Source organism: Microtus oregoni, unplaced genomic scaffold (genome assembly GCF_018167655.1).
Source record: "Microtus oregoni isolate MIOR12 unplaced genomic scaffold, Mior012 000011F_ref0000422, whole genome shotgun sequence".
Classification (NCBI taxonomy): Eukaryota; Metazoa; Chordata; class Mammalia; order Rodentia; family Cricetidae; genus Microtus; species Microtus oregoni.
The window spans coordinates 10,301,636-10,320,682 of record NW_024543070.1 but is presented as its reverse complement, the minus strand read 5'-3'; the positions used below and the strand labels follow the sequence as shown (position 1 = coordinate 10,320,682).

Genomic DNA, 19,047 nt, shown 5'->3' with positions numbered 1-19,047 from the left:
GTGTGTAATCTTGTATTCTGAAGGAGGAAATCCTTGTGGTTTCCTCGTGTGCTCTAATTGGCTAGGAAGCCGTAAAGTTAATTTCTGTACTTGTGAACAATAGCTATACAACTCTTCAAAAAATTCTTTTACAAATCTCTTTCAAACCACTTTTATCCTCACAATCCTCCTCCCTCAGTCCCTCTAGTAATGGATTGCAGGCATTGCACCACCACACCCAACTCTTAATACTCTTCCCAGGGCATTTCCTATCAGATACTGCTCTCCTTTCTAAGTTGGTGGGCAGGGTAAGGGAGTAGATACATTAAAATCAACTGTAGTAGTCTGTGAGCATAACTTCTGGGTGTGTTTTCTTTTTACAGCCGATTTATTTTGCATATTCCTAGCGAGGAACGAGATAATGCAATCCGAGTTTGCTTCCAGATTGAACTCGCCCATTGGTTTTACTTGGATTTCTACATGCAGAACACACCAGGATTACCTCAGTGTGGGATAAGAGACTTTGCCAAAGCTGATATCCTTTCTGTTGCTATAATGATCATCTTTCATTCTTTCTAATAAAATATTTTAGCACAAATTTCCATTTGCCTTTCTTATAGTTTTTTAACCTCTAGAGAAAACATAACAAAAATAGGTGTGTGATGCGCTTTTGTTTGTTCTTATTTCTTACAATACCGAAACGTGCACTGATTAGGAGTGAATTTTAGAAATAACTAGCCTATTTATGAGACAGTTCTGGTTCTTACTCTTGGTGTGCCGTTTAACCAGGTGATCAGATCAAAGAAGCTGTTCTTCCTTGATAATACACAGCTTAGTCAGATGTAGTGGTGCATGCCATTAATCCCAGCACTTGGTAGGTAGACAGGAGGCAGGCTAATCTCTGAGTTCAAGGCCAGCCAGGGCTACAAAGAAACCCTGTCTTGAAAAACAGATCAAAAAAAAAAAACAGTTTGTTTTAATGTAGTAGTTATAAGAGGTTTACCTGAATGTTTAAGATTATAAATTAACCAGATGATGGTGGTGCTTGCCTTTAATCCCAGCACTCAGGAGGCAGAGGCAGGTGGATTTGGATTTCTGTGAATTCAAGGCCAACCTGGTCTACAAAAGCTAGTTCCAGGACAAGCTCCAAAGCTACAGTGAAATCCTGTCTCGAAAAACCAAAACACAAGACAAAACAAAAACTTTTCTACGTAGTCAAAAAAATGATAGGTTGTTGTATTAAATGTTCTCAGACTTTAGAAATGGGGTAGAAAGATTTTAGACAACACATTTTTAAAGGAGATACAGAGTTTCCTCTGTAGACACAAGCAAGGACTAAACAGACTTGCAGAGTTGGAAAATTCTAGAGAGCCTCTTAAATCTTGAGCAGGGTGATTTGAGTTATTTAGTGTATACAGTTCTTAGCCATTCAGTGTGTGTTGCAGTGATTATGTCTCCACTAGATCGGTGTGTTTGAGCTAGCCTTAGAGCAGGTACAAATGACCCAAAATACCAAACTAAGCTTCCAGTCACTTCCCAGATCCATAAAATTAGGGCTTCCTGGGACTCTATAGAAAATAGATAGCAGTGTTTTAGAGATGTTAACATGGCAAGTATTTGAGCAAGCTCATCGTGTGAAAATGAAATCCAGGATGTGGTTGGTTGGTGACCTGAGCCATAGGCAAGCACTGGTACTTAAGAGAGGATAGGGATCCAGGCCGTGGTGCTAGGGCTCCAGAAGAACACTGTCAGAACAAGTGCTTAAACACTTGATTGAGTTGTTGTGTAGAGGTTGGTGATGCGTCAAAGAGAAATGGGATTATGTTGAGTACCACTTTAGCTGAAGGCTTGGCGACTAGTCTGTACAGACAGAAGGCCTTGCTTGTAAGGGTTATAACCGAGCTGTGGGGAAATTATTAATAACAAAACCCTTTGTTTTGGTCCTCTTATATAGACTTTAGGTTTTTCCAAAACAGCTGTTGTCTTGGGTTTCTGAATAAGAATTCGCTCATGAATGTACTTGTAAGTTTTATACTTAATCCTAGTGTTACAGACATCCAAAACGTGATACAGACTTTTTCTTTTTACTTAGTTATATGGGGGAGGAAGCTTTTGAGAAGAAACTCAGCTTTGTTAAATAACTGAATGGTATCTATGTGCCGGGCGATTTGCAGTGAACCAGGCAGGCTTGCCATTAGGGTCACGAGAGAAACGAAGATGGTCGCAAAACGCGTAAGAAGTAGAAAAGCGTTCAGAAGACAGAGAGGAACCATACCAGATCCTGAGAGTGACCCCTAGATCATGAAGTCATTTGATTTCTTTGGTTCCCAGTTCCTTTCTTAACCTAATAAATAATATGTGAATGTTGCCTAATCAAAGAGTAAATTTGGAAATCATGAAGGATAGGCCTGCCATCTAGGAAAGAACCAATATGTGTTAAGGATTGCGAAGAAAAATATTTCAAGATTAGATGGGGGGGGGGGAGTCATTTTGGAAGAAAAGCATCACGAAGTGAAAAGTGAGATGGAAAGACTCCAGTGCAGTATGCAGGGGCTTGGGTGTGTCTGAAAACAACTATAGGTTTGCTTGGGAGGTTTTGTTTCATTTGTGTTGGTTTTGTTTTTGTTAAACTATTTTGGGAGAGGCAGAGTCAACTTACAGAGAAAGTGAAAGAATGTTTGTGTGTGTGTGTTTTGTTTTTGTGGTAAGTCAGTGACTTTACAATTCAGAATTTTTTTTTCTTTTTGGTTTTTTTTTCTTTGTGTAGCCCTTGCTGTCTTGAAACTTGGTCTGTAGACCAGGCTGGCCTTGAACTCAAAGAGATCGAGATCCGCCTGCCTCTGCCTCTGCCTTTTTAGTGTTGGGACTAAAAGCATGCACCACCATCACCCAGCCAAGAATTTTTAGTGAATATAGAACCAGACTTTTACAAAAATATTTATTTACTTTCTAATTATGTGTATATGTGTGTTAGGAAATGCATTGGGTGCAGGTGTTTAGGGAGGCCAGAAGCATCAGATTCCCTGAAGCTGGAATTACAGGTGGTTGTGAGTCCCGTACATAGGTGCTGGGAATCAGACTCAGGTCCTCCAGAAGAGCAGTATGTGTTCTTAACCACTGAGCCATCTCTCCAGCCCCTAAGCCAGACTTTTATTGGGAAGTGATTTCAGTATTTTGGTCTCTGAGGGATCACAGGTTCATAGGATGGTTAATGTATCTGGAGTAAGCCTTGAAAGCACAAAACAGTTACATGGAGATTGACTGTGTTTGTCTTTTAGTTATGATGTCATACGTGGTTGACCTCTTTGGATTTGTAGAGAGCCATTTTAGTTCTTAGTACAACCATAAAACTAAAACTTCAAAATATTTTATAGCTCATGAAATTATGTTTATGATAGAAACTAAATATGCTTTCATTTTGCCCAAACGTCACTATAATTAATAGTGCTCATTTAAAGGTTCTCTTGAGTTTCTGCTCCATTTGCTATAGAATATTCCTTTTTCTCTTATCATTTGACTCTAAAATTTCAATTGTTCCTACTAGCCCACAGGAATCAAAATAGCTTAAGTGTCTGGCCTCAGAAATAAGTGGTAGTTTTCATATTTGTAGTCATCATACATAATTGAAAACATATTCATGACTCATGTTTTAGAGTTAACATCTAAATAAAAATAGGATATATAAGCTTTTAGGGGCTTGAAAACCATTACAAATAGATCCTCAGATTAAGAAACTGTCCTGAATTGTGATTTTCTGCACAACCTTCATCCTGTTTTAGTGATGGTGCCTTTGATGCTTAGGGCATCAATAGACCAAGTATACAATTTTAGAGATTGTTTTGTTGTTAATTTCTCTAGTATTTTACACTGTTCTACTTCTTAGATATATACGTAAATTTCTTCTGAAACTGAGACCCTCATTTTCCTTTATAAACTATAGTAAACTGTTAACTTAGCATGAACTATTATGAATATATGTGGTAAAGAACTTCATCAATGTAGTGTGTACCCTGTGCCTTATCCTACTCCCCAAAGTTCCAGGACCTGACTCTATGTTCCTGGCAGGTCCTTCCTTTGGTCAAATGGAGGCCTTTCTCTCGTGCTATCGTTTTTGGTGTGCTGACTCTGGCATGGATTTGACTCAACAATGAGCATCTGAGACAGTCACGATTTCTGCCTTTGTTTTCGTTAACTTGGGAGTCTAGTGCTGACTATTAGAAGCATAATTTGGATTGTGTCTAGATTAAATACAAAAGCTAATGAGTTGTTCAAGGAAAACGAGTGTGCTGGGCTCAGTCTAACTTGCAAACTTGAATAATTTTATGCAAAATATAGTCGATTTAAATAAGTTTGTTTCTGTGTGTAATTTTGTGAAGTTTTATTTTAACTTCTGACTCCGTGTGAGTGTTTGTGTGTACGGGTGTCTGTGGAGACCAGAAGACCCCTTGGAGTTGAGCTGTGTGGCTATGAGCCCCAGATGTGGGCACTGGGAGCTGGACTCCGGAGGCCGGGTAGCGCTCATGAGCACTGAGCATCTCTTGTTGTAGCTTCTTAGGCTGGACTAAGGGAAAGGCAGTTTCCTTAACATTCTCTATACTCTTCAGTCATTGTCCCTTTCTGCTGCCGCAAGGTGAAGATGTGGAAAAGATTTTGGATGAATGGAAGGAATATAAAATGGGAGTGCCAACCTATGGTGCGATCATCCTTGATGAGACGCTCGAGAATGTGAGTGCACTGATCTGAAGACGTCAGTGAAATGCTGACCAACTGCTTGTCAGCCATTGACTGAGGTGTTCCAACATCCTTGGATTCTTAATGTTAAAGAACTAAACTTTGGATGTCTTACCTGCATTCTGTTGTGCTTGCTATGGCTTAGTGTAAAAAGCTGTGAGTTTGTTATTGAGATAGTTTAAGTAGAAAACGTGTGTCTCTTCATGCTAGCATATTTAAAGTCTCAGAAGATGCTTGGGCCAAATGCTGTGTGTAGTTTGTTGGTAAATAATTACCTGAAGTACGGAGAAAAGTATCTTTGGGGATGGAAAATGGGAAAGGAAACTTGATTTCTTTGGGGTTTGTTTTTGACTTCCTGCTTGTTTGTAGGTACTGCTGGTTCAGGGATACCTGGCAAAATCAGGCTGGGGGTTTCCAAAAGGAAAGGTGAATAAAGAGGAAGCACCCCACGACTGCGCTGCCAGAGAGGTGAGTGCCTTCAGTTGGTGGTGAGTGTGGCTGCTAGCTTGCGGAGTCTTAAGTCTCTTTTAAGCACTGGAGAAAGCTTAGTCTTTTTCTGAAATGTGAATGCATGGTTTAACTAGAGACAGCCGTTTGGACTACAGGAGAGATGGTTAAGAGCAAGGACCCGTGTTTGATTCCTACCACTGACATGCTACCTCACAGCTATCTCTAACTCCAGTCGCAACGGATCTGATGCCCTCTGCTGGTCTTCTTGAGTACCAGGCAGGCTACTTCCTGCTGGTTGGGGACCTAAAGAAAATTTAAAATTATGATCAAGTCATGACTGGAATAAGTATCCTATAAGGCTTGGTCATCTCAGGCAGCAGTCTTGAATCCGTTCTGGATGTAGAACTGTAGCATCTGGGTCACCTGTACCTACTGGAGATTTGTCAAGTGGTCTTCTTGATCAAACCTGGATTTTTCTTAACTCAGAATGAATCCATATCCTCTCATTTTCTGTGGAAACAAAAGCAAAACCTCTTCTCCAAAGTAACATACCTTTTGACTTCAATTTTGAAGTCAAGGTATTTTCAAAGTATCTATCTTGGATTAATTCAGCAGCATTTATAAACAAATATCTTTTGGCAGCTGTTGCTCCTTCCTCAGCATTCAGACAATTCAAAGAGAACATAACATACAGTATCCCTACTCTGTATTTTCATCTTTACGTGGCTTTGTATTAACCTCTATTTCTTATTTTTATTGTGTAATTTCTGGCTTTTTGAGACAGGGTTTTCCTGTGTATCTTTGTCCTGGAACTCCCTCTATAGACCAGGCTGTCTTTGAACTCACAGAGATCTGCCTGCCTCTGCCTCCCAACTGCTCATATTAAAGGTGCCACCACACCTTGAATTCACAGAGATCTGTCTGCCTCCTAAGTGTTAGGATTAAATGTGTGTGCCACAAACAAAGGATATTAGATTCAGAGTTTTTACTTTGTTTTTTTTTTTAAAGGGGGTAAGTACTGTGGGACAATGGCTTGTACCCTGTCAATTGTATTTTAATAAAATGCTGATTGGCCAGTAGCCAGGCAGGAAGTAGAGGCAGGGCAACAAGAACAGGAGAATTCTGGGAAGAGAAAAGCGTGGTCTGCTTTCCTGATCTGGAAACAGAGCAATAAGGTACCGAGCCACGTGGGTTAACATAAGTTATAAGAGTTAATAAGAAGCCTGAGCTAATGGGCTAATCAGTTTATAACTAAAAAATAGTAAGGGCCAGACAATGATGGTACATACCTTTAATCCTAGCACTTGGAAGGCAGAGGCAGGAGGATCTCTCTGAGTTCGAGGCCAGACTGGTCTACATAGCTAGTTCCAGGAGTGCTAGGGCTGTTAGACCCCCCCCCCAATAATAATAATAATAATAATACATTAAAAAAATAAGATACTGTCTTTCTCCCCCCCTTCCCACCTTGCTTTTTGGGGTCATATCTACCTTCATTTGTTCTGTCTACTTTTAAAGCATATCTCTGGCTCTGTTCTTTATAATAATGGTGTCTTTTCTACTTTTTGCTTGAAAATTGAATGTTTTGTTTGACAGAACATTTCAACCTCTAACTGTATTCTTTGTTCTTTTATTTCTTTTTCATTATCCAGAAAAATGTAGGGTCTAAACATTTACATGTTTCTTCTCAGAACTCAGTCTAGCCTTTCACCTGAGCTGTAAGATAAAGTTCCGATCTTGCTCCACCCCAGCTCAGCCATTGAGTCATTCCTTTCCTCTGAATTTGATTGTTTCTAAAGTTTGAGTGAAATTCTGCCTACCCAGACAGCCTCTTCTCTCCCTGCCAATTGAGATCCCAGCTCGGTGCATCTCTAGATTAGTTACTTTTGTTTGATGAGACAAAGTATGTGTCAAAACCACTTGGTGGAGGAAGAATTGACTTTGGTGTTCACTGTCAGAGCCTTGGTTAATCGTGGAGAAGGCATCATTGTGGTTCTGGGCATCTCAGCTGGTGCCTGTCTATGTGCTGAACCTAGAGGCTCAGAGCGTGGTTGGTACCACGCTGGTTTAGGCTTCCAAGATCTTCTCACCTGTTCTCACCGTCCAGCTCTACCTCCTGCAGGCTCCACAGCCTCTCACATAGCACCATGAGATGGAGGCCAAGTGCCAGCATCAGCCTGTTGAGGACATCCCAGATGTAAACCGCAGCAGCATCTGAACCTGGTTCGGGTTCCTTTCCCTCTGCAGTTCTGTTGCCACACAGCCTCGAAGGAGGGAGTGGCTCTGTAAAAGGGAAATTCCAAATGGGTGAATCTCCATTCATCCTCATGTAAAATTCTCTTTTTCTGATTAGCCCTTTAATGGTCCCTGAACCTAAACAGCAACTATTGTTTACCATTTTGCCTTTAATGTATGGAAAGTCTGCCATTAGCTTTTTATCCTGCCCCATATTTTACCCAACCTTTGAGATTTGTTCCAGTTTAGGCTGTATTTATGTAAAAGCCTAGGTACTTCAGAAAAGCCATTTAACCACTCAAATGTATTAAAGACAGTCACTTTGAAGAACTTCATAGCCAGAAGCAACATCTTAGAGTTTGGGAAAGCAGCAGAAATTTGATTTTGAGATGTTTTTGAGCTGGTGTGTTTGATGCAGTGGTGTTTACTACCTTGTTTTAGTTTGGATGTAGCTTATTAGTGAAGAAAAAAAGTTACAGCTCTTAAAAGGCACTGGTGTAGGGTCTGAGGTGTAGCTCAGTGTGCAGAGTGCTTGCTGCCCAACCAGGAAAGCTTAGTTTGGATTGCTAGTATACACCAGTTTTTATGTGTGTGCCAGCAATGTCAGTTCAAGCAACAAATTCTTGTCATCTGCAGAAAAAAGACGTAGCCAGAGCTTAACCATATTAAGTCAGACCCAGAAAGATAAATACATTCTCTCTCCTTTCAGAACCCTAGACATTATATTGGTACATTCAATCATGTGTACATAGGCAGGATATGAACAGAGTGAGTTCGGGGAATGATTGGAAATGCTGAAGGGGCTCGGGGAGAAGAAGGAAGATTGAGGTTATGAGTGTGGTCAGAGAACACTTGCATAGAATGCCTTTCAGAAAACCGCCATGGGAAGGAAGCATGCTGGGAAGAGAGGGCTCTGTAGGTAAGAGCACTTATACTCAAGCCTACGGTCCAAGTTTACATCTTCAGCACCCATGAAAGATGGGAGAGATGGGATCACAGGCTCACGGAGCAGGTGGCCTTCCCTTTGGTAGATTTTTTTTAAAGGCAAGCCTTGTTTTTTAATCCTGAATTTTAAATGATTGCCTTTGCCTAAAAGCTTAGGGAGTTGGGTGGAAGGTTTAAAAAAAAGTAAAGGTACTGTTTACTTTGCTTGAGTTGACTTACAACTGACAGGGTAGTTTAAACTGCAGAATTTATTTCCTTGCAGATCTGGAGACTAGAGATCCAAGATTAGAGCTCCAGCTAGTTGGATTTCATTGCAGACCTTCTTGCTTGCTTGTAGGAATCTAATTTCCAGTGGTGTGTCCACGTGGGCTTTTCTGGGTATGTTTGGGTATTGTCCAGAGAACTGTTGTGGTCTTTTCTTAACCAAAATCGGGGTTATATGGTTAAGAACCTCGTTTAACCCTTATTACCTCCAATAGCCCCTCCTCCATATAGTCACAACGGTTACAACCTAGAATTTGCTTGTTTGTTTGTTTTGAGACAGGGTTTCTCTAGCTCTTCACGCTATAGACCAGGCTGGCCCCAGACCAGAGATTCGCCTGCCTCTACCTCCAAGTACTGGGATAAGGGCTTTTGTCAGCACTACCTGGCCATCAGCCTAGAAATTTTTAAGGTTGTATTCATGCAGTTGCCTTTTTTTTTTTTTTTGAGTGTTTCACCTTGGAGTACTAGAGTTGCAGTCAGTCCTTCTGCCACTTGGTGGCGCTACAGTGTAATGCAGGCAGCACTGTCTGAAAGGTAGCCAGATTGTTAGCAGTCCTTTGCCTATAGTTTATCCCTGTTTAATCTGTTCAGTTTTTACTTGTCTTAGCATTACATTGGGGGGGGGGGGGGGCTTTATCCTAATTTTCTAGCTACGGGTTAGATTTAGGATGGTGTCTTCGTCTGTTTTGTTTTGACACCATCTCAATCATGTAACTAGCTACCCTTGAACTCATCTTCCTGCCTTACTCTCAAATGTTTAAAATCCAATATTTTGTCCACATTTATTTCCAGGTCTTCGAAGAAACTGGTTTTGATATAAAAGACTATATTTGTAAAGATGATTACATCGAACTTCGAATCAATGACCAGCTTGCTCGCTTGTACATCATTCCAGGAGTTCCAAAAGACACAAAATTTAACCCCAAAACCAGAAGAGAAATTAGGGTATGTAAGAGTTAAGAATATTTGTGGGTTGCTAAACAGAATCCCGATTGAAAGGCACGGGGGTGGTTTTAGCTACTTCTTGATGGTAATCAGCTAGATGCGATTGTCTTGTTTCAGAACATTGAGTGGTTCTCCATTGAGAAGTTGCCTTGTCACAGAAATGACATGACGCCCAAGTCCAAGCTAGGCTTGGCACCTAATAAGTTTTTTATGGCCATTCCCTTTATCAGGTATGTTTATTTCTTCAACTGTAAAACTGTCCTTGGTGCTGCTCTTTATTCCAGGTTTGTTTGTTTGTGTTTAATGAATTGTTCATGTTTCCATAGACCACTAAGGGACTGGCTGTCTCGAAGATTTGGAGATTCCTCGGACAGTGACAATGGTTTTTCTTCAGTTGGCAGCACACCATCTAAACCCACTGTGGAAAAGTTGAGGTACAGAGATGTCCTTGTGAGCTGGTGGCTTTCTGGGGTGTCCAGTCTAACACCGTTTGCTTCTTGAGTCAGAGCAGCTTGAGAGCCCTAGAAGCTCTGTTGTGTCTCAGTTTCTGTCGTAAGATAGTCTTTAGAGGTTTCTGCTAAGATGAAAGGGGCTAATTCGTGGAAAGACACTTCGGGCACGTTTTAAAATAGTCCACTCGAGAGGACATCAACTTCAGAATAGCAGGAAAAGGAGAGGAGTGTGTGTTGAAGATTTAGTTTCTGGAGGTGATTGAATGGGGTGCGTTGAGGTCTCTGCTTCACAGGAGGCGGGAGATGCTGCTGAGTAATTTGTTAGAGTCGGTGACAGCTGTTTGGACTTTTTACAGAATTTTGCATGCAAATGAATGTGTATGTTCATGTAGGTGTGTGGCCGCATGTGCACATGAGGAGGTCTAAGATTGGCCTCTGGTGTGTTGATTCATGACCTCTCGCTGGCCTGGAGTTCTCAGGATTATGCCTGTCTTGCCTCCCCAGCTGTGGGATTACAAGCACACATCACCAAACTTGGCTTTTGTCTGTGGGTTCTGGGATCTAACTGAGGTTCTCGTGTTTGTACAGCAAGTACTTTCCCGAGTGAGCCATCTCCCCAGCTTGCTCTCAGCTGTGTTATGAAGAGGGTCTATTAATCACATGGTGTGGACTGTCATTGACATTTACTGGTTTGGAACTCGGTACAGACTTGGAAAGTAACTTCGTTAAGTGTGTATAATATAATTTTAAGTTTATTTTGTGCAGGTGTGTACATAACACGGTGTGTGCATGTTTGTGTGTGTGTGTGTAGAAGACAATTTGCAAATAGTTCTTTTCTACTATGTTGGGTTCCTGGGATCGAACTTAGTCATAATAAGCCTTGGCAGCAAGGACCTTAACGTATGTTTTCTCATTAGACTTGGTATATGATCTCATAAGCAGCTTGCTATAAGTTTTTTGTGTTTTTTTTTTTTTGCCAGAGTTGTGGTTTTACTTTGCTTCTTGTTTTACCTTTTTTTTTTCTAATTTGGTGATCTTTTTAATCTAGGATTTTAATCTTTAAAAAAAGCAATAAGACTATATCACATTTATGGTTATAAATTTTAAATAGGTGCTATCCTATTTGTGTTGGTTTTACAAAGAAAAGACATTGGATTAAATATCTCAGGAATCATTCTGTCTTTCAAAATTTATAATAATTATAATTATAAAGACACACTAATAGAAATAAGTGAACAGTATGGCAGAAGTCAGGAAGACGAGACTATAGCCCAGAGTATAAAAGCAGCTATTCCCAAGAAGTCGTAAGTGGTGGCTGTGCATGGCTGTGGAAGTCTCCAGCAGCCTGTGCTCGAGTGTCTGCTCTTGTTAGGAGCAGAGATGATTGTGCAGGCTTTAGCTACTTTTTATACTTCCTTTAGAGGCAGCATTCTTTTCAGTCCTACCGTCTGTTATGTTGGAGGAAATGTCACTGTTTTGCCTTTTGAAAAGGTAGAATTACGGAAACATATCCTAGTTTGACTTTTAAAAATACTTCGAGACAGGGTCTCACCTGTAGTCCAGACTGGTCCAGAACTCAGCATATAGACACTACTGGCCTCGAACCAGCAGTCCTCCTGCTTCAGCCTCTCGAGTGTTCTAATTAGAGTCTGGAGCCATCAGATCCAGCTCTGTAAGTTTTACATGGAAAAAAGAATTCTGACAGGAGTCTGATAATCTTATGTTCTTTAGGGTTCTGCGTGTGTGCAGGTGTGGGGTGGGATGCTCCAGGGTGAAATTCTCTAGAGTAGTGTGTATGTGCAGCAGCAGTCTTCAAATGAAACTTTCTTCCTTAGAAGGCTGTGTGTGCGCGTGTAGGCCTGCAGCGGTCAGAAGACAACCTTTTGGAGTCAGTTCTCTCCTTCGGCCATGGATTTCAAAGCTTCAATTCAGACCATTAGGCCTGCACAGGGCGTGATTCTACCTGCTGAACCAGCTCCTAGTCAGTTTCCAGATCAAGTGTTCTAACAGAGGACAGACAGTCCAAAGATGGGCTGATTTGATGCATACGTGCTGGGGTGGTGGAAAACACTGATAGTCTTTTCATTCAATAACTATGCCATTTTCTTTCTGTAAGAGTCAAAGCTATATTGTGTATATTATAAGCCTACAACATATTAATCTCACTTCTAAGCAGAGATCTTCCATGGTGTTCCTGGTTTGATGGCATGTTGTATGTGTTGTGTGTTCAGAACCAAGGCGGTGTAGCGGTTGAGTAATGAACAGGCCACAGATACCTCAGACTTCTTGCACATGGGGCTTTGAGGTAGCTCCTGGTTCTACACATTCAGAAGTCTTTACCATTGCAGTATTTTGTATCTCCTGTGGTTTAAGCAGCTGTGCTCTGGAAAGTAACCTAATTTACATATAGCATTGGTAGGGGCTGTAACCAACCTATTTATCAGATCCCTTACTGAGCCATCTGGAAAGAATGCACTATCCCATTAAAAAGAAAATTCACATACATCATTTCACTGCTTCAACTAAATTTACAAAGAACTGTCTTTTGATTTAAAGAATATAATTACTTATAGGGATCGTATGGTTTGAATAATTCAGAAAGGATAAGTTGTTAATGTAAGAAAAATTCATTAGCACCAATATAAAATATAGCTGGCAAAGCTGATAAGAATCTCTGCTGTACCTGGACGTTTAGGTACATAACTTTAATACCAGCACTCAGAAGGCAGAGGTAGGAGGATTTCTGAGTTTAACGGTGGCCTGGCCTACAGAGCAAGTTCCAAGACAGCCAGGACTACACAGAGATACTGTTTTAAAAAAACGGGTTTTTTCCTGCTTTTATAACTTAAGGAATTGTGGGAAAAGGTAAATGATTTTTTAAAAAAGTAAAATATATAGTTGTTAGGTTGGTTAAACTGAAAATCTCTTCTTATTTTTTAAACCTTGGTGTAGTCGAACAAAATTCCGCCACAGCCAGCAGCTGTTTCCTGAAGGTTCTCCTAGTGACCAGTGGGTAAAGCACAGGCAGCCGCTGCCGCAGAAGCCACATGGTAACCATGCAGAAGGGGCGTCGGACCCTTTCAAAACAAAGGTGAGGGCGTCACTGAATCCTTCCACATGCTTTGATTATTCCACTTCGAAATCATTTTCAGCAGAGGAATTATGTGTACTGTTTAGAAGAATTCTGAATTGTTGAGCAGTTGCCCATGGTCTCAGCTTGTGACTTGAACAGACCTGAGACTCATTATCCTTCATAGTCTTGGAATAAATCCAATGTGGTAAATAATGGGATGTTCCTCTTGAGCCTCTTTATGCATGCTGCCAGTGAGAGACTCGAAAGCAGACGATTTCTGAGTTAAGGTTGATAGGATCTATTGTTATAGAAAAAAGCAACGTGTATTACATAGTTTTACTGTCGTATCATATGGTAGGTGATTATACCTCAGTTTCTTATTGTTCACTTAATGAACATTTTATTGGTTTCCAGATTGTTGCCTCAAGAACAATAGCCACTCAAAAGTTCTGTAAATCCCAGCCTTGTTCTAAAACACTTGACCAAACCCTTTTCTCAAGAAGTTCAGATGGCTATTAAGTATGGAAAGACTCAGCAGTGTTTGTCATTGGGAAATAGAGATCAGTTATACCTCAGGATGGCTGTGGTAATAAACCCAACAGAACAGAAATCCATCAGTGTTGGTGAGGGTGCAGAGAACTAGGACCCCTGCACTGTGCTCTTCGAAGTGTAAGGAGAGGTGGCTGCTGGGAGAAGGATCGGTGATCTCCCACCAGTTAGACGGAAGATTATCACGAGTCCACACCCCCACTCCTACATATATAAGCAAATGAACCGAGAACGGCCTTAAAGGATAATGTCATCCTAGGGCTAATCACAGCTGCATATAGTCACAGCACATAGATGAATGAATAAAGGTGTCATGTTCGTGCCCTGGACTGTTTTCAGTCATTAATAAGTAAATTCTGAGACATCTACAGTATTTGTGATCCTTGAAGACAATGGCTAAGTGAAATAAATCAGAGGCAGAAACTGTAGTTCTGTGACGTGTCCCTAAGCTTAGGCAAATCCATACGCACACAAGGTGTGTGTGCTAAGTAGTGATTATGGCTGGAACTAGCGCAGACTTCAGAGTAGTCACCCGACAGAGCAGCACACACCCTTAATCCCAGCACTTGGGAGGCAGAGGCAGGCTGGTGCATCTCAGTGAGTTCAAGACCGCCTGGTCTACAAAGGGAGTTCCAAGAAAGTCAGAGCTATTACACAAAGAAACCTTGTCTCGAAAAACAAACAACAACAACAGAAGAATTGTTCCTTTTTATTGGCAACAGAGTTTCTCTTTTGAGGGTTTAAAATATTTGGAGAGCGGGAGAAAAACAGCAGCAGAAAAGCTACTGGTGTGGGCTAAAGTGAGTATTGCTAGTGTTGACAAACATCCCGTCTCTGCCACTGAGGTGCACATCAGAGTGGCAGCAGGAAAGGAAATACTGCCAAGAGACAAATGGAACTTAAGTTGAGAGTGTGGTGCGTGAGCTCCACCGTCTGTCCTTTATAGCTAGGTTACTGTTGGCCAGTTATTTCAGCAACGACCTCCTGTTCTCTGTGGCTGAGTAGGTGGAATGAAGACCAGCATTTTTTTTTTAAGTAATAGTTACATTCATTAGTCACAGTTCTCTCAAATAGCTGTTTTTCAAGATCTGAAGGAGAAATCGGTAGTTGAAAAGGTTCTGCCTAAATTTAAGACTAAAAGGCCCAAGTTTCTAAAACACTGATCTTCATTATTTTGTGAAACATTTATCTGTTTATTTTAATTTTCTGATATCTGATGGTCCCTACTGCATAATTTATACTATTAAGAGCTGTAGGGGCCAGCAAGATGACACTCCCTGCAGTGGCCTCATGGCCCAAGTGTGATCCTGAAACCTGTGTAAAGGTAAAAGGAGAGAACCTGGTCTTCACAGTGTCTCTGACTGGCACCCACGTTGACTCACAGCCCCGTACACATGCACAATGTCAAATAAGCTTAAAGGAGAAAAGCAGGCTGCCCAGGTGCCCTAGCTGCCTTCCCAGCGCAGTTTCTGCCTCTGCTCCCATTCCTTTATCTTTGTGCTGGAGCTTGACTCTGGGGCCTTGTGCTCTGTGTGAGCTTTACCTAGGCTTCTACGCTGCCCTGTTTGTGCATTGTAAACAGTTTATAAGCATGGATACAGCAAGAGGTGTGGAAAGGACCTAGGGAATGGTGCTTTGCTGCTCCCTGTTTCAGCTGTTCCTTTGCAAAGCAGTCGTCTAAGAAAGTACATTGATAAAGCAAATGTGTAAACATTTAGGTGATGTTTTATGAACTCTAGTCAATTGAGATAAACATTCATAGAAGTATATTTGTGTTGTTGTACTGTGAATTTACATGTTCTTTTTACTGGAAAAATAGAATCAAAATATGAGAGGGAATGGGAGGAAACAGTATCAAGATTCACCTAATCAGAAGAAAAGAACAAATGGAGTTCACAGTCAACCAGCAAAGCAACAGAATCCCGTGATGGTAAGTTCCGGGTGAGGTGCCTAAGGGACTGCTCTCCTTGAGAATGGACCGGGTGTCTCCAGACACAATAATGTTGGCTTAGTTCTTGTTTTTATTTGATAAATTTTAATGATAGAATTTTAATAAAATTGAGTTCTTTATTGCCTTCATGAACTAAAACGTAAACCTCCCTTTGGCCATTCTTAACTACAGGCCTAGAATAATTGGGTATACTTCTACTTTTTGCCTTGTGTGATTTTTTACATTTACTTTAAAGCCTTAAAAACACTATATAGTAAAAAACAAGCAATTCTTTTTTTCTGAAAACCCATTGTTCAGGGGCCTGAAGGAATGGGTCTGTGGCTAAGGACATCTGCTATTCTTCAGAGGCTGCAAGTCAGTTCCCTGACCTAGATTTGATCTCTAGCTCCCAAAGATCTCATGCAATGTCCTGGCTTCCGGAATTCACACACCATACACAAACATACACACCACACGCACATGCACACACACATGTACGTCTTTTAAGGGATATTAATTAATTTTGTGTATTTTACTGGATTCATAAGAATATAGATATTTATGGGGTGCCATATGTTTCAATATATGAGTACATTGTATAATGTTTATGGTGAAAAAATTTAGCCTGATGTGCAGGCAGAGTGCTTAGGAGGCTTAGGCCTGAGGAACTCAAGCTTAAGACAAGCCTGGGATACATAATAACTCTGAGGCCAACCTGGGGCAGAAGGAAACAGTGGTTGACACTCCTAGCTTTTTGAAGTATAGTCTGCAGTGGTGTTCATAGTTGTGCTACTGTGTAGCACAACAAGCTTTCTTAACCCATCTAGCTGTAACTTAGTCATTGAGCAGCCTCTGCCTGTCCTTCAGTCTTCCCTACCCTCAGCTTTGTATCCACCATTCTACTCCATTTCTTTCCATGAGGTCGTCTGGTGCTGTCATTCATTGTTGCAGTGCAGTTACAAATTTAGAAGTTTTCTCAACAAGAGAGTTGAGTGTCTTTAACTTTTCTGTTAGTGTATGTTGGATTTTTCTATTTCATTTGTTTGCTGTGTCTTTAAGAAAGTGAGTTATGGCACACGCCTTTAATCCCAGCACTCGGGAGGCAGAGGCAGGTGGATGTCTGTGAATTCCAGGACAGCCAGGGATATACAGAGAAACCCTATCTTGAAAAATCAAAAAACAAAACAACAAGATAAGTGAGTTAAGTTAGTAACTTTAAACTTAAAGGGGGTGGGAGACTAGTTAGGGTTACTGTTGCTGTAATAAAACACCATGACCAAAGCAACATGGGAAGGAAAGGGTTTATTTATTTCACTCATGGTTCCAAATTAACTCAGCAGAGAGTTAAGCCCTGTGCTTGTTGGAAAGGATTGTTGCTTGCATCCAGTTACACTTAAAAGGTTAGAACTCTGGGGAATGTAGTTTACTAGCAGAGCTCTTTGTGCCTTGCATACGGCAGGCCCTGGGTTTGGTTGCTAGCACTAGGATAACGGGAGAAGCTGTGGAGCAGTGCTCTGCCTTTGAAGGTGAAAAGGCTGTACGCTGAGTGTTGTTTATAGCCATTACTTCTGGGTCATGATAGGTAAGGAAGTTGGTATATATTCCAAACTCTTCAGAAGCTGAGCTTTAAGGAAACCCACTGGGGAGATGATTAGATTCCTGGTTTAATTTTCTTCTTGAGATGTTTGATCGTGTATCTCTTGAGTTTTAATATGTAAAAATAACAAGTCTGTGCTGTGTGTCTGTTTTCAATAGAAATGTGAAAAGAGGCTGCATCCACGGAAACTTCAGGACAACTTTGAAACAGGCAAGCCTTTTCCTCTTTCTTTCTTTCTTTCTTTCTTTCTTTCTTTCTTTCTTGTTAATTGTCATGTGGGGGGCTAGGTTTGATTTTTGGAGCTGTGACATCATTGTGCTTTATGGTAATGGTAGTTACACAGGAAGAGCTGCCTGTGTACTACAGAGATGTCAAGTGTTGTATTCTCAGTAGACACTGGATGGAAGGACGTTACTCACTGTTGAACATACTGTTCCTTTTGTAAACACTCAAGTCCACTTGAGTGTGTGCTGTGAACGCTGGCCTGTTTGCTATGGGAACGGTGTGATGAGGAGGCTGCCTCGTTCTCACCCTGCTGTTGTAGTGAAGTGCTCCTAAGTGCACACCTCTTACCTAAATGATGCCGTTTCTCCTTCAGTAAGGGATGCAGTGTGTCTGGTTTGGAAACTGTGTTAGTCACTGTTCTATTGCTATGATGAGACACCATGACCAAAGCAGCTCTCTTAAAAGGAAGCTTTTAATTGGGGGACTTGCTTGCATGGCAGCTCGCAGTCAGACAGGATGCTGGAGAAGTGGCTGAGAGCTTTACATCCTGATCTATAAACAGCAGCCCGAGAAAGACTTTGGACTGAAGTGAACTTTTGAACCCTTAGAGCCCACCCTCACAGGCCACACATCTCCTGATCCTTGCAAACACTTCTCCATCTGGGGACCAAGCATGGAAATACGTGAGCCTGTGGATGTCATTCTCATTCAGACCACCACAGAAACTTACAACAGATACAGAAAGTATTTTTAATGCTAATGACATCTGATTAATAGATGTCATTTTAAAGTATAGTACACTATCAGTCTCAATTTGAATAGTAAGAAATTTCTTTGTGTCACTGTTACATATTCATCTAAATTGATAGCTTTTATACTGAAAACTCGGAAGAAATGAACACTGGATGGTGGTGCACGCTTTTAATTCCAGCACTTGGGAGGCAGAGGCAGGTGCATCTGTCGGAGTTTGAGCCGGAACAGCCGGGGCTACAGAGAGAAACCCTGTCTTAAACCAAAAAGAGAAAAAGAAATGAAGAGCATTGTTTTCTTTATTTTAAGTATTATATATTTATTTAAATACTATAGGATAGTTTTCAGATGCAAATCCACTAGTGACTCATTGATGGCAGTCCTGAGATGGCTAAGCTGCTTACCTCCATCTGTGCCGAGCCAGGAATGAAAGTTCAAAATCACCTCTGCAGCTGCCAGAGTTGACTTTTTAGTATCTTGACTTAACTAATCATTAAAAAATACTTAAAAGAGATGTTCTGTGTCTGGGAAGATAGCTCAGTGGGTAGAAAGACCCAGGTTCTGATCCATAAAACCCATGTGTATCCAGACATTGGTAGTGCAGATATAATCCCAGTGTCCCTGTAGCAGGATGGGAAGCAGGGACTGGATTCCCAGAAGTCTCTGGTCAGTTAGCCTGGCCATGGCTGTTGCATAAACAAGAGGCCCCATCTCAAAGTGGAAGGCATGGACTGATACCGGAGTTGTCATCTGACTTCCACGTGTGCGCCATGGCCTGTCTGTGCCCGTGCTCCCAAGTGAATGAAGTTACTGTTATCTTTTAAATGTGGGGCTTTCACTAGTGTTTTAATTAGTGTGTAAACCCCTCACCCACCCTTTGGCTTTTGGTACTGTATTTAAAAGAAAGGCATTGCTGAGACTGATT

At 41.1% G+C, this 19,047-nt stretch overlaps 1 protein-coding gene across 1 annotated transcript in view; it reads left to right on the top strand.

Moving 5' to 3' along the window:
* The window catches only part of Dcp2 (decapping mRNA 2), a 34,938-nt gene that overhangs the window by 12,374 nt on the left and 3,517 nt on the right, over positions 1-19,047 (top strand). Inside the window, exons 2-10 of the mRNA XM_041660362.1 lie at positions 363-514; positions 4,577-4,704; positions 5,080-5,178; positions 9,394-9,546; positions 9,664-9,776; positions 9,873-9,980; positions 12,951-13,089; positions 15,440-15,550; positions 17,306-17,357. Coding sequence (XP_041516296.1) covers positions 363-514; positions 4,577-4,704; positions 5,080-5,178; positions 9,394-9,546; positions 9,664-9,776; positions 9,873-9,980; positions 12,951-13,089; positions 15,440-15,550; positions 17,306-17,357 — 1,055 coding nt within the window. The remainder of the gene's footprint in view (positions 1-362; positions 515-4,576; positions 4,705-5,079; positions 5,179-9,393; positions 9,547-9,663; positions 9,777-9,872; positions 9,981-12,950; positions 13,090-15,439; positions 15,551-17,305; positions 17,358-19,047) is intronic.